We start from the raw sequence: 16084 nt of genomic DNA on the forward strand, positions 1-16084 counted from the left end.
AGTTCAAAGACCCTGCTTTCAAGTCATTTTTGTTCCCAGCGCCCCCGCTGAAACATCTGACCGCCATCTCTAGATATTTTACTAACTCTTTGCTCATCGTGTTGAAGGGAAAATATTTGCCACGTATTTTAATTCCTCCCTCTTATAATGTAAGAGACTCACCTGCCACTAAGAATTTTCTGCTAAGAAAGAAGCACCCCATTAGTCTGACGTTCGGGTACCCAGTAGCATTGGCTGTCTCTTCTTGACCTGGGAAGAACTACTCAGGAAATAGGGCATCAGGAACCCACTTTACCTTAGTTGTCTTCTCCAAAAGCTCCAGAAGTTATGCTTAAAAGATCTCTTGCTGAATTTCAGATGTGGCCGTGTAAAGGTTACGCTCATTAAGGTCATTCTACAGTATTTATTTACAATGCAAACATTCTGCCAACTCGGGGTACACCCCGTTCAAATGGTCACCACAGGTACTTTACTATTGAAAAGTGAGTTCATGCCATCTATGCTCTGTCACACAGAGTTGCTTAGACTCGTCCTCATCCTCAGAGCAGTACTCGGCCTTGTCTGAAGAAATACTGTCAGCACTTTAGAGTTCCTCTTGCCATTGGAGACCCTCTCCTGGGTCTCTAGGTCCATGTGATGTGTACCTTACAGTGGAAAGAAGAATTGACTAGCCGTTGCTGCTCTGTGTTAGAAGACAGCAACAACAATGGAGTGGGTGGGTGGAGGGAATCCAAGATGCTGTTTGCCACAATTGAGACTATGTAAAAGTCCCAAACCCAAACTTTTACAAACCCATCTTTCCCCACGCCTAAAACCAAACAGCTGGGCCCTATCCCTTATTCAAACCTGTATTCCCACGGAAACTCGTGGGGCTGCTGGTGAGTTTGTTAGACCCAAACATCTTTATTATGATTTCTCTACTGTCAAAATGAAAATGCTGGACCACTTTCAGGCATCACTTTGTGGTACATTGTCTTGTGCCAAGAAAGCTCACAGGGCCATTGCTTAGAAAAGCACACAGGTTTATTGCATATCAATCTCATGTATAAATTCATTGTAGCATTGGAAAGATTACATTTGGTATACATTCCTATTCTACAGCATTAACCTCAAAATCAGCTTTCCTATTCATTATTTTAAAGGTCTTTCTCTACACAAATACATTTGCCTTTTATCACAAGCATCAAAATGAAATTTGTAAAATCGCTTTTTTTAATTATTTTCTACACTTCATCTCTTTTATTTCATTATGCTCCCAACAAAGCGATTTCATATTAATTAATAACTGCCACCTTTTTTTTTTCTTCCTTGGCAGTTCAAGGCTTCTAGCCTTGGACGCAAAACCTAATCACATATACAATAAGTGCATCTACAGAATTTTTTTTCTTTTTGATAAAAATTTCACAAACAGACACAATAATGACTGCTAAACACAAGTCATGCACAGTTTACTTATAAACATAACAGAAGCAATATACAATCAAGAATGATATGGAACAAGCACCATCCTCTTTCTCAATGTTTTTTAAACATCATATGAAAACCAGACATTTACAATTGATTTTTTAAAAAACAAAACAAAACACTATACAGTTCTAAAGGAAAAAAAACAAACAAACCCTAAATCAAATCTGTATTGTAACAATGGGAGAAGGAATGACATAGGATGCACAGATTTATGATTTTTGCAAGCATAATATATATATGTTTTAAATTACATCTTCTGCAGGCTGAAAATGACATCAGGGCAAAACATCTCTTACTTTTGAAGAGAGTGATGAGAACGTAAAATACATTGAGAAATATTTTCAGAATTACTTTGTTCACACGTGAATTGCACATTCGGAAATCAAAGCTGCCTTTTTTTTTTCTTCTCTCTTTTTCGTTCTTTTCCAAAAGTGGTAATAAGAATCAATGACAGAATAAAGAAAAAAATATTGGAATAATGCAATAACATTTTAATCACAGTATCACTCAACACTACAGAGAAACAGTTTCATGGCTTTAAACACTACTGACCATCAACTAGGAGCAGAGCTTTTGCCCTCATGTTACCAACACAAATCGGAGCAGGTTGTTTCACTCCCTGCTTGTTTTTAAACAGGCAGCAAAGTGCAGGTTCCGACACCATGATGCTTCCCCCTCCCCCCCACACACACATACACACACACACAAAATACAGCACGTAAAAATTGAATGTAAGTCAGTAGATTGAAATAGGCTGGAGGGGTGAGAGAGGGCTTACAGTCCAGTGCTTTGATGCTTAGAGTCTAAACATGTTAATATGTCCTTGTGCAAGTGCTTTTATAAATGCTTCGTATGAAATGAAAAAGAGAAGCAGTTTTCAATAACTATTGAATTTCTAAGTGCTGGTTTTGGGGAAATCGAGAGGCTCCACTAATCGTTTTGAGCAAGACAGAAAATCGTAACTTTGTTATTTGTCCTGGAATGCAGTGTAGCGTTTCAGCTCATGTTTTGCTCTTAACCCTTTTGGTTTGGTTTGCTGCTAGCATGCTGCTGTGCCGGCTGGGCTCTGATCGTCCAGTGACGTAATGGCACGTCGGACCCAGCTGGTATGTTCAGCAACGCAGTAGATGCATTCTGTAACGAGGCCCCAGGAGGGTCAGCAGCCCAGCGTCTTCAACAGGAACATGCCTAGGATGTCTAACAGCAAATCTGGTGCATTCTACCTGGACATACCTGGATCTTCCAAAAACAAACCAAGTTCATTCTACCTGGATGGACCTGGCGCATTCAGTAGCACAGCAGTTGCATTGCACCTTGAACATTCTGTACCTGCCAAGTGATTAACAGCATTATTTTCAATGCTGGTATCTGAGACAGCAACAGAAAGGAGTAGCAGGAACGGTTTTTGTTTTTTTTTGCTTTTATAATTCGCTCATATATAAAATTTAAAGTAGCAATCAGTAGAAGGAAGGGTCCCTCTGTCTTATAGTTTTATTTCAGCAGTACTGAACAATTTGGCATAGCCAGAGGCTGCTAATAGCTGCCTTGGATCCACCTGGTGATATGAAAAATAACACAGCAGGTCCCATTCCTTACCTCCTGCTATTATGGCAATATGGCTACCTGCTGCAGACATGAAAACAGGTAAAATAAATAGCCCCCATCCAACAAAATTCTTAGTAATCACCTCTGGGATGGTACCCTTGATTTCGAACAATTACCAGGCCTTATGGAAATCACTCTAACTCCACCCCTTGATGTACCACATCAACAGCATTGGTTCCTGAGCATAATATGTTAGTGGTGTAGGGTGCACATGAGCTACATAACTCCAGCAGAGGCCCCAGCTCCCTCCCCTGGCTAGTTCTAAAGGAGAGTCTCAGTTCTGATTGTGGGATCTTTCTTGCCTCTATTTATACTTGACATAAGCAAGTCTCAAGAGACATCCTTCAAAATAAGCGATTGTTTTTTTTGTTAAAACCCCAACAATATGAGCTACAAATCGCAACATTTTGAGTGCAATTAAAGAAGGGGCTAAGGGATAAACATAAATTTGATTAGGCATTGTATTTGCTTATCTTGCTTGGAAAAAAATCTTAAAACGTGTAGCCAGTGCTGGTTTAGAGAAGTCTGGATACTTAAATGGACTAGAAGAAAAGGAAGGAAACAAAGTGTGGTCTTTTTTGTTTTTTAAGTAACAGGAAACAGAAAAAAAATCATTTTATGATTTTAAAAAAATTTCATCTTCTTAATATAGGGCTAGACTGTGTCACCCTTACTCAGGGTGGTTGGTAACGTACTCCTCAATGAGCCCTGTTCAAATCAGTCAGCTACTCAGCCCCCGTAATGGTGGCACAACCTGGTCCCTAGAAAGTAAACAGATATTGCTCATTGTCAGGCAGAATTAAGAGCTTTTAACACATTGTTCTTTTGAAGAAACAATGGAACAAATAATGGGGCAGTGTCCAAAGACTGGAGGGAAGACAAAAAAGCCTGTATAACATTTCTGTTTCAAAGATCTTTGCCCCTGGTTTGGAGATGAGGTCACCATGGCAAGTTATCCCCACACATGGAGAAGCAAAGCTGACCCACTCTTCACAAACCCATGCCAGCTACTTACAGATGAAATTTAGGATCGGCCTGTGCAAACACCTACTCCTGCTCTTAGGACTTGATCTTGCAAGGTGCAGAGCACTCTTGCTCCAATCCAGAAAGAGACATTAGCATGTGCTTAACTTTAAGCATGTAGTAGCTCCATTGACTTCAAAGCACAGGCTTACCTGTTTTAACTGAGTAGGGACGGACTTGATCCTATGCTTAAGACTAAGACTGTGCTTAAGTGCTTGCTGTGGGGCGTAGTGTGTGGTAAGCACTATCATTGATAGTGTTGATAGGAGCGGGCCTCTGAGCTTTAAGCCTGCAAACACATACATAGTCCCATTGATTTACTTTAAAATTAAGCATGTTTGCAGGATGAAACTTCACCTTGCAGGTTCTTTGGGGGTACTTTTGTTTCTCGAAAGAGTGAATATTTTAGTGATATAATATTGCTGACAACCTCGCTATGTACTATACCATTTTATTTTTAGAAGAACCTTTTAGTTCTGGTAATTATGCCAGTTACTTTTGTAAATGGCTACAAATGCCAACTGAATCAGTGTTATCCTGCAGCTACCCATCTACACTGCTAGATTTGTATTTCAGGTACACCTCTACCCCAGTATAATGCTGTCCTCGGGAGCCAAAAATCTTCCCGCATTATAGGTGAAACCGCGTTATATCGAACTTGCTTTGATCCACCAGAGTGCACAGCCCCCCCCCCCCCGAGCGCTGTTTTACCACGTTATATCCGAATTCGTGTTATATCGGGTTGCGTTATATTGGGGTGGAGGTGTATTTACAAGGCATAGATTGCTTATAGTTAACAAAAATTATACTGATGGGATTTTGTTTCCATTCCTTTATAAAAATAAGCACTGATTTCCCCTGCAAAATATGGCACATCTGCATTGCATGCCATCCTGGCTACAATATGGAGTTTCACAGTTGTTTTTATTTACAGTTTTTGTTGCTTTATTTCTCTCTCTCTTTTTTTTAGTTTGTTTCTTTTGTTTTTTATTAAGGGCATGTTGGAAGGGTTTTTTGTTTTGTTTTTGTTTTCTTGTTGTGATATTTTTTCCAAACAATAAAAGAAATAAATAGAACACATCCTACATGCAAATGTAATTGAAACTCAAATTTAACAAAACATGATTGTCGGAAAAATCGGCAGCAAGAATAGGATTATTTAGGGTCATTTGGCACATAAAAAAATCTACTCCCTGGTTATCAATCATACAACATACAACCTTAATTACACAATTTTGGTCCTTCACTAGATACTTATATTAACATTATTTCTTCACAATAATGATATCCAATGCAAAAAATACTGTTAAGGAAGAAATAAAATAAGAAAAGAATTAGAAAAAAAAATTACAAGTTATATACAGATTAAGGTAAATTCCATTAGGAAAAAAAAACAATTATTTTATTATTTTAAATTGGCCCCTATGGGAATAATTTAAAGCCCAAGTGAATGGCAAGTACTGTAATGTTAGCATTGGCAGACGTGCCAGGGAAAGGAATGTTCCATCTGACTCTTAGAGACTGGTTTCTTTTGACATTGTCAGTTCTTGGGCTACACCTAGTCAAGAGCTTTGTGCAAACATTTGAAACTGAGGGGGTATAGATCACTGTTGGATTCAGAGCCTTCGGCACATATACATGGTGACGTGGAGAAACTAGCAGGAGGGATGTCGTCTTTCCCTGGGTGAACTATGGAGAATTATTTGATGCTGCTAATTATCCTTTCATTCCCTCTACCCCAGTGGCAAACGGAGGTGCAGCCCCAGGGGCCAGCTGCGGTCTCATGGCTGACTTTGTCCGGAGTATGAGGTGTGGCCCATCAGGCCTGCAATCCCAGCATGCAATGCTCCACTGTAATCTGAGCAATTGCTTCCAGATGGAGCATTGCATGCGGGAACCTCCTCTTTCATATTCAACAGCAGAGCAGCTGCAGTCTGTTCCCGCACATATAAACTAGTGGCCCAATCTCGCAAACACTTACTAGTAGATGTGTTTACTACTGTGAGACGTTTCTCTGAAGTCAGCTATTGACCCAACTCTGCAACCACTGACTACTAGGTGTAGCACAAGTAGTACACCCACTTTAAGTGTTTGGAGCCTGGTCCAAAGTCCATTGAAGCCAGTGGAAAAACTCCTGCTAACTTAGAGTCAGGTTTATACAGAATTGGGTCCTTACAGCATCTGGAGGCTCCTAGGTGAGTTGCTGATGCAGCACTCAGATGGGCAAGTTTGCGGCACCCCTGATTCAACTTGAAGTCATGTGGTGGCATGCACCTGTCTTACCTTCAGACAACCCTGATTCTGTAACAGCATATCTAGGCATTTCTCAGCAAACACATTACAAACGTTGTCAGAGTAGCCAATGTTATCCTTTATAATATTTCTAACCCCTTTCCGAATTATGTTCAGGTTTACCTATAAAAATCACAGCTAGAACACCAGGTGGTTATTACAATGTAGAAATAGCACAAACTAATGTCACAGGATTTCTGGAGGCTGCTTTATGTCAGCAAAAGAGCTGAGACTTCAAAGCAATTTAAAATCATCCGTAAAAAATTGCAAGTAATTGTAGATCCAGAGAGAAAATACATTTCCTTAGCCACATGCTTGAGGAGCTGAGCTGCACTCATAAGGGTATTAAAAACAAGGATTTTTTGTAGTCATATTATCAAAATTATGGGGTAAATGATGGCAGGGTACTCGGCATAAGCAACCACCAGCAAACCAACACAAGGGCACAGGGCAGAGGTTTCTTCCCCAACACTGAAGAGATAGCGTTTGAAAGACCCTCTGGGAGAGAAACTACACAGGAGCTTTCTAGGGTCGAGCTTACGGGGCATTGTCTAATGTATTTGTGTGCACGTTATGAGCAGCCCCAGCAATGCTCCTTCTGCACCAATTATTTGTGCTCTTGGCAGAAGCTAGCCCTGCTTGGACATTGCACGGCGGGGAGCGTGGCTTCCCACAACAGAGACTCACAACAACACTTTGCAGTGTAAAGAGGAGTGCTGTTGTGGGGGGTGCAGAATTTCACGCTCTTTCAAAGAGCTATGTTAAGAAAAATGGGTCAAATTCACCGTTCCTTGGTATAACTCTGGTGACTATATCAGAATGATACCAGGGATGGATCAGCTCTAGATCTCTTCCCCCCCTTATGACTGCTATTCAGCTGAAGTGAATGTGGTGTGTGAGGGGGGCAAGGGGTCGAATGACTTCAAGTTTTAGTTTATAAGCAGAAACCAGCTGGCTCAGTTATATTGTCTTGTAACTGTAAAGGGGCCAGTATTTGATTGCACCATTGCAATTCACTTATGGTTTACACTATTCTTAGAGATGGTGGAATCCTAGGGCTGCTTCAGGGCTATCCAGTTTGGAGAGTTTCTTTCTAACAAATTAGAAACGAACGACTGTGGATAGATACAAATCTGGGAATTGCAGGTCACGTGACAGGTTTATTCTCCCAGCCAAAAGCCCAGACGACTCCCTGAGGCCCTCTGATCCATCTTCTGCGTGCTAGAATTTCTGATAGGGCAGTCACAGCACCACCACCTCCTCGCTCCGACTCTGAACCAGTGCCTTCTCGACCCGTCAGAGATGGTTGATGGGATTAAAGGTCCCCGACTCTGAGGCTGCTCCTGCCATGTTCAACCAAGCATCCAGAGAATTCTGGGAAGAAGTGTGAAGGGGAGCGTTCTCAGAAAGGGACAGCATCATTGCATAAGCCTAAAGGAGGGGAAGAAGCAGAGAAAGGGAAATGGGTGAATACACACTCCTGGGTCCTGGAATAATCCACATGAAGTTGAGAGTCATTTAACTATTTACATACCAGAAAGTCAGGACAGTCAGTGTCAGTCACTTTGGTGCGGGCTGGGGGTCCTGCCTGCCAATCAATACTTATGTTCACACATGAGGAAAAAAACGTGGACCTTGCCATAGAGTTTTACCAGGCAACAGTGGGTTTGGAAGGGCATCTCAAACACACCCCCTTAACTTCCTTCCTTGCACCTTGCACTTCATGACAAATGCTGACACTTGCATCTAGGCCCCTCTCCTAGAGGACATTACTCTTCCCACCGAACATATCCAGGGAGTTCTGGCCGCCTTTTTTCACATAGTTTTCAAAAGTGCATATGGAACAGTGTGCGTTGCTGAGTGAATCGTGCCGAGCCCTCCCCCCCCCCCCCCCCCGGTCCCCACCTGGGCATGATAACTGCGGTGCACCTGGGGAAGACAGTGACACTTTGGCTTTCAGAAGTTATTGCTGACTCATAAAAGGAGAATTGTAACTGGGGGTTCAGCTATGCAGGACAAAAGGGACTGAGTGACTCCGTGGAGATGAGCTTGCGCATGGCATGTTGTTTCATTTACTGAGCATTTCCATTGTGTCTGGAGGGAGCTGGAGCCTGTGTGTGTCAGTTTGGCAATGTAAGTGCGGTATAATTGTGTGTGTTTATTGCAGCACTACCAGCCGGCAAAGCCTAGTCCGTGAATGAGCAGAGATCACTGCTTACTGGAGAGGAATTTGGTTGCTTTGCTGCTACCTAGCCCTTCTCCCGCCTCCACTTTTGTCTCTCTCATCCATTTTTTGCATCTTGTCACAACCCGGGTCCTGATCCTTCAAAGATTTATGCATGTGCTGAACTTTTCACATTGTGAGTTAAAATCTCTGGAATTACCCACGGTGTGTAACGTTAAGTACATGTATAAATCTTTGCCGGATAGGGGCCCTAGATTGGACGCTCGCTTATTGCAGATGTCTGTACGGTGCTTAGCACAATGGCACCCGGAGCTACTACTGCAACACAAATTTAATAAAGAATAGTAATAAAACTGCCCCAAAACTCCAATTACAACTTCCCCCTCCCCCCAAGGAAGCTCAAATTCAGATCCAGTTCTCAATCTGACCATTGTATCTCATGCTCGTCTGTATGTGCTGTAGAGCATTCTGCTTTATGGTGTTTGCATGGATGTGTGCATTTCAATACTACACTGACAGTGAGCCAAAACTGATAGAAAGGTAAGATTTCTGTGCTGGTCTGACCAGATAAATATTGTTTTCCCACCATATTGCCTGCAGTAATACATGCAGAGCAGAGGATTTTAAATTGTCCAAGTTATATCATATTTGACAATATGTAACAGGTCTTAGATCTCACTTACTACAAAATTACTTAAAAAAAACTCATGTGCCAGATCTAACATTGCAGTCAAGAAAAATCAAGTTGTGCCTAAATAGTTAGTACACTCAGCGTATTAGTAAAAGGACACAGACAGAGGCATGCAAGTGGCTTGTGTTGAAAGGATAAATGAGCTCTTTTTTCACTAGAAAAGAACTTCAGTGTTATCTTCATAGCCAAAATACTCCCTTAAGTGCAGACAAATCTGTACAAAATACCCACACTTCCAATAGGCAACCCCCACCCCAACTTCCTGACCCCAGTCTTAAGCAGTCACTATAAAGTAGCCTTAGGGTTTCCAGCACAATCCCCTTTGACCTTTAATTGAAGACCCACCTCTATTAGGCAACTGCATTTAGTTGCACCTTTGGGTGGTCTTTAAGATAAATTGTAATGTATTCCTGTTGCTTAGAGGACAGAACGACTCCTAGTACAGTAGCTGATCTCATCCCCAATAAAACCCCAAGCAGAGGTAAATATACTCAAACCTGCACTAGTATTCTTAAAAGAAGCATTTTAACTACGTGGCCTCTTTGAAGCAGATAAGAACAGATAGTCAATGGCAAAAAGTTTGCAGGTTTTCTGCAGACCCTCTCTCTGAATTTTGTCTCAATGTATCCTCTTTGTTCCGGTAATGGGGCTGGACATTTCACAGAACGGCTCCCTCAGAAGATCTGTTGCTGCTTTATTTGCACCAGGATGCAAACTTCATGAGAACAGAGCCTCTCATGGCATTTCTGCTTATGGCAAAACCAGCCATGCTAATTTAAAAAAAAAAAAGTTTTCCAACTTCTTTCAAATTTCAGGATTTTGTTTCGAGTTTTGGAAGAAGGCCTGCATCAGCTTTTGCTGTGCCTGAACTGGTATGTCTTTTGATAAGAAGGGGGGATTTTATTTTAAAGGCGCGTTAGGTTTAAAGCTTAATGCACAAAACAATGGCATTTTCTAAATTTGCTTAAGATGATGCAGTTCTCCAAGCAAGTCTAGAAACTATCATTCTGAATTAGATTTGATGTTTTTATTATTAAATCCTATTATATTTTACTGCTGTTTCAAAGGGCCAGATGCTCAACTGGTGTAAATTGTCATTATTCCAGTGAAACCAATATATTCCAATATATACCAACTGAGGATTTGGCCCAAAGTTTGTAACTATTGCATTACCATATTTCTATATACATTTCTATAGTCAGATATAGATAGATGAACCTACATCACTATATAGCTCTACACCTGCACTCACTCCACAAGGTTATAATGGTACGTGGAACTGATTATATAAAACTTGAGTTAACAATTCCCTCCCCACTCCTATTTCTCCTGGACTGCAACATGGTAGCAAACAGATGTGATTTACAAGTTAGTCTTCACCATCAGAATTCCAGTTCAGCATGGACAGAACACAGATCTGGCTAAAGGAACCCAGCTGTTTGATAATACCATGCTAAATGCTGGAGGTAAGCTCGGTAAAATGTTCTGTCATATACCTACCTGGTTTTTAGCCTGCCTGTACAGAGTCTGTTTTATTGTCTCAGAGTCTAAGGTGGAATTAAACACATCTTTAACTTCAAATGCTTCCTCGGCTGCTTTGCGAAGATCCAGCCCCTTCCCAAAATTCGGCATCTGCTCCAAATCTAACAAGCCGGCTTCTTCCTCCTCAATACACCTGTACCAATGACCAGGGGAAGGGGTTGACCTGTTGTTAGCTCATCTCACCGTTTACAGTCTAACCAATGTGTGTGTTGCTAAGTTAGTGCCCGCATGCACATACCATGGGGTTCTCACAAGCCACATGCATGAAGAGACAGACAGACAGGTGGACAAAAAAATGCACATGATGCAAGGAGCAAAGAAAAAGTGGAATGCATGGTTATGCACATACATCTCAAGCATTAGTGCTACCATATGTTCTGTGGTTCGGTGTGGTTACCGTTTTCATTCTGGTCTCCGATTCAGAGATGCCTGATTACTAGCTATTCCTGAAAGTTGGGGGAATAGAGTCACTACACCATATTCCCCAGGGGTTACAATAGGCTTAATTGGAAAGCGCTGACACACTGAAAAAACCCTTTGAATAGAATAACACTTTGCATGACATAGCACTTTTCATCCATAGATATCAAAGCATCATTAGTGGATAGAAACCTGTGGCACAAGAGAGGCTAAGATCTACGATTTCAATAGTGGACTTTAATGTTAAGTGCCCGATGTTTTGGACCAACTTTAGATACCTACGTCCTGATTTTCCCGAACACCAACGACCCCAATGGAAGTCAGTGGGAGTTGCAGGTGCTCCTCCCCTCTGAAAATACTGAGAGTCAAAAATAGACTTTTCCCAAACATTTAGGCTTAAAGTGACTTAAATGCAAGAGCGCATAGTGAGTCGATGGCAGAGTGACATATAGTAGCCTGGTTTCCTGCCCTATCTACTGGACCACCCTTTGGATGAACAAAGGCATGCCAGCTCCTGGTTGTAATGCAACAGATTTTGTGAAAGGCAAGTGGGTAAGAGAGCTAACGGAAGGAGTGGATTCCATTTCCCACCATTGTTTATATCTTTACAATCAAACACTGCTATATTTTATTGCACTTTCTAATGTACAGTTATCCTAGGGTGCCTTCACGCTAATGCTCTACCTCATACTGTAAACTACATCTGCGGCAGATAGTTGCCTCTCTTGGTTTACACAGCTTTACACTGGGGCGCTTTGTATTGTCAATCTGGATGGGCACCTGAGTAAAACAGAGTACCGATTAACTATTTCAGAAGTGTCCTTTTTGTACTTGCAAACGTCCTCCTGATGGTTTACGAACCAGGGTGCACTGCACGGATGGGCACAAGAAGCAAACAAAGGCCTGGGGACACATCCACTCTGCCCACACGAAGGCCAGATGCACCGTCTCATCTGAAATTAACGCAGGGCCTTACATCCTGAGACAAAAGGATGCTGCCATTTTGTTGCAGATAAAATGGGTGGGGTAGTGGAAAGCTGCCATTCTCTAGATTTCCTTGCACCAGCTCTCTTTTCACTGACCAGGGTTTTGCAAATCAAGACATTGCCATTGTGTCAGGTGGAAGAGTTCATGATACATTGAGGAGGCTGGTTTTTTCATGTGCTGTTTACCTTTCCCGCTGTGCATTTTTCAGGCCTTGTGTATCTGTCTTCTTATACTTTTGCATTTCGGTTTATTTATTTGTGCTCCCCACCATGGTGAAAATGAAGTTCCTAGGGCAAACTGGAGGTATGATTCATGGTTTGAAAAATAAAGTGATACCACCCATGACCTGCTGCTAATGACACAGGGTGAGAAATCTAACCCCATTCTGCTTCCCAGAGGAAATGGCCTCACTCACCTTCGGGTATGGTCAAAGCTCATGGTGAGGGATGTGGGCTCTTCATCCTCCTCATCCTCAAACGTTCCTCGGGGCTCCGTCGTGGGTGATACTGTTTCATCCTGTGACTTCCCTGTCAGGCTGTCGTCATCTTCCTCCTCCAATTCTTCCTCCTCCTCATCCACATCTTCTGTTTTCTCATTTGCTAACCCGTGACACTGGGAGTTGCTATCAATGTCTTGGATTTCTGGCCTGGAATGTTTGAGCACCGGGGAAGGAACCAAGAGGTCAGCTGAGAGCAGCAATGCACTGCCACTTTGGTGCAAGATTCAGGCATTTAACCATGTATTTGTTATTTATGGTTCAGAATGGCTGGGGACAGAAAATACCTATTAGATGATCTAATCTGTGCTTCCTCACCAATGCAAGATTGTTCTCTACAGTGTCTAAGAGCTAATGGAGTGAGTCAAACATTGTCCATTCTTAAAACTAGATTTTGTTCAGTCTGGTTTTAAGTATCTTCACCCTTTGGACTGTAACTTCTATGGGCCAAGGGCCATGTTTTTCTCTGTGCTTATAGTATCAAAATAACCACTCGCCTAGCGACAAAGTTACACATTGGGATAAGTTTCATTACAAACTTTCCCTAACGGCCAACCTACATCTTCCTTTGTCCCATTGCCCCTTGTTATACCCATATGGACATGAGAGGAAGTAAGCTGCCAGCAAATTAAAACAAACCAGGTTAAGAGAACAAGATCCCATTTGGTAACAATGTGTAGTTGGAACCGTCTGAGATGCTGCTAGATGGAATGATAGAAGTTTAATTTCAACTTCTTCACCCAGAAAGTTTCCACAACCAAATTAATATTAAAATCAGGAACATCATTGTCCTGTTGCTTTTGTCGAATGTAGGTTACACTAATTACATGGAGGTCCCATTCAAACATTTTTGGCTTTTTTTTTTTTAAACCAAAACAAAAAAGCTTTCAAACTTGGTATCAGCATTGAATGGTTATTTGTAAAAACAACAGAGCATCAGGAACATAATTACAACTGGCCCTGGAACGGAGTGACATTTGTACAACACAGAATGTCCTTTTTGGTTCCCCTGTAGATTAAATATCACTCAGTCAAAATAAGGTTTAAAAAATTAAGGGGAAACTCAGATGTTTTCCAAGCCCTGGATCTTGTCACTTAGTCTAAACACATCATCAGCATGTTTGTTTTAGAGAATTTTGATCGATTTTCTTTAAGGTACAGGCCCAAATTTGATTCTCCCTCTGGATCAATTATACCAGCCTGCGGAGGAGTTCTCCTCTTGTCTATTTTTTTGTCTACATCAGGCAAGGTTGAAAGATTCCTAATTTCCCTCAGGAAATACAGCGAACCTTTCCCCCCGTTTTATTTCCACGTGTGCAATCTAAACAAAAACTCTGGTGAGAAGTCTGTATCTGAGATGGGGTTACTTTATCTTGCTTTCAGGGCTGAGATGAAGGCAATAGAGTAGGGAAGGAAATGGAAAACATGTCTAAATTTCACATTTTTACAAGCATTCTGGGTGAAGTGAAGTGTTGCATTCCACATGTAAAGTTCTAAAGGGCCGTCACTATTGTAGCATTGGCAATGAACACGAGGCTGGCCTGCTGGTAAGTTAAGCGCTGAACGCAGTGTAATCATCCAGCACTAGCACAATTTGTTCTTTGTTTATGAATGCAACTGAATATCCAGGGCTGGGTTCACGAGTGATGGAAAAAATGAAGGGATCCATGGGAATAGAGCTGGGCAAAACATTTTGGACCAAACTTTTTTTCCCCCAGGAAAAAAATAAACATTTGGCAACATCTAAACATTTTGGAAATTCTGGTCAGTTTCAGCTAATTGTCGATTTGGGATCTTTCCCCCTCCCACCAAATAAGGAAAAAATAATCTGAAAAAAATGAAACATTATGATTGGACATTTTTTCTAATGAAACATTTCAATTTTTTTTTTGTTTGAAACAACTTCGTTGAAAAATTTCTTTTAATTTTACTTTAAATATCAAAAGTGTTAAAGAACAACAGAACGAAGAACCAAAATGAAATGTTTCATTCAACCCAAAGCAATTTTTTTAAACTTTTCAATTTGCCGGAAAATTCTAAAATTTTCATTTTCTGTCCTATCTGAAACAATTTTTTTTTACTTTTTGAAATTGCCATTAAATTGAAAATGATGTCAAGTATCAGAGGGGTAGCCGTGTTAGTCTGGTTCTGTAAAAAGCGACAAAGGGTCCTGTGGCACCTTATAGACAGACATAAGCTTTCATGGGTGAATACCCACTTCGTCAGACACAGTGGGTATTCACCTACGAAAGCTCATGCTCCAATACGTCTGTTAGTCTATAAGGTGCCACAGGACCCTTTGTCGCTTTTTACAGATCCAGACTAACACAGCTACCCCTCTGATAATTGAAAATGATGTTATTCACCCAGCTCTACTTGGGAAGGGGGACCCAACACAGCAGTGAGCCCGAGATGCCAAGTGACCAGACTCTTAAACCACAGCTGAGTTTTGAAAAGTGAACCTCTTGACTTATGATGAGTGCCTGATTCTTCCTCCGTAGTGCCCTTTCCCACTGAATTCTGTGCTCATGGGAAGGTCCTCCCCTGACACTCGCTCCCAAAGACAGCACTTCCATTCCTCATACGCTACACACCAGTCTGAGCTGTACCGCTCATTCTGTGACTTTGGCTCCTGAGAGACTTAGACTCCTTATACAGAGCTTTCCAAGTTTTTTCTGCAAGGTTGATGGATCACTTGATGGTTACCTGTTCTGTTCATTCCTTCTGAAGCACTTGGCATTGGTCACGGTCGGAAGACAGGCTACTGGGCTAGATGGACGTTTGGTCTGATCCTGTATGGTCGTTCTTATGTAACTTCTTCCACAAGCAGGAAAGAATTGGGACGTTCTGTATAGGGAGTCTAAGTTGAGTGCCTTGCGGGATTCTCATTATTACTCTGATCTTTTCAGACTATTTGAAATCAAGCCCTGAACACGGAGATGGCTGGCCAGCCTTTGAACAGTCTGGTAAGAAGTGTCCATTAGTGTGGCTTTGTTTGTTTACCTTTTATCTGTTAAAGTTGATGCTTGATTCATCTCGCTATTTGCAATAAAATTTCTGATTTCAGAGAAATACGAGTCCTCTTTCTCGTCTAAAAGTGCATGGTTGTCTGGCTCCGAGTTTGGGGAGGAGGCACTGGTCCCAAGGTGGTTAGTAATGACTCCAGAGTGCTGGCTCACTGCACAGGGAACAAGGGACAAGAGAAGAACCAGGAGAAAGAATCAGGTATTGCCAACGCTGCTCTCAATAGAAAACAAGGAGGAAAATTAGCGCAATAAAGCATTTACTGCATGGTAAGAATTTACATTGAAAGAACGTTTCAGGAAACAAAAATCTTGGCAGAAAAAGCTGATATCTTCCAAAAGTGAATGTGCAC

At 41.5% G+C, this 16084-nt stretch overlaps 1 protein-coding gene across 15 annotated transcripts in view; it reads right to left on the reverse strand.

Moving 5' to 3' along the window:
• Positions 1-1005: 1005 nt before the first annotated feature.
• The window catches only part of PRDM16 (PR/SET domain 16), a 453301-nt gene continuing 438222 nt past the window's right edge, over positions 1006-16084 (reverse strand). For 14 of the 15 annotated variants that reach the window (XM_065575146.1, XM_042854065.2, XM_042854064.2 and 11 more), the window contains 4 exons: positions 15712-15886; positions 12628-12858; positions 10764-10938; positions 1006-7818 (listed from right to left, as the gene is read on the reverse strand). In XM_065575146.1, coding sequence (XP_065431218.1) covers positions 7684-7818; positions 10764-10938; positions 12628-12858; positions 15712-15886 — 716 coding nt within the window. In that variant the 3' untranslated portion in view covers positions 1006-7683. The remainder of the gene's footprint in view (positions 7819-10763; positions 10939-12627; positions 12859-15711; positions 15887-16084) is intronic. The other variant, XM_065575150.1, reaches the window with a different exon arrangement.

This window comes from Chrysemys picta, chromosome 21, assembly GCF_011386835.1.
Source record: "Chrysemys picta bellii isolate R12L10 chromosome 21, ASM1138683v2, whole genome shotgun sequence".
In the NCBI taxonomy this organism is placed as follows: Eukaryota; Metazoa; Chordata; order Testudines; family Emydidae; genus Chrysemys; species Chrysemys picta.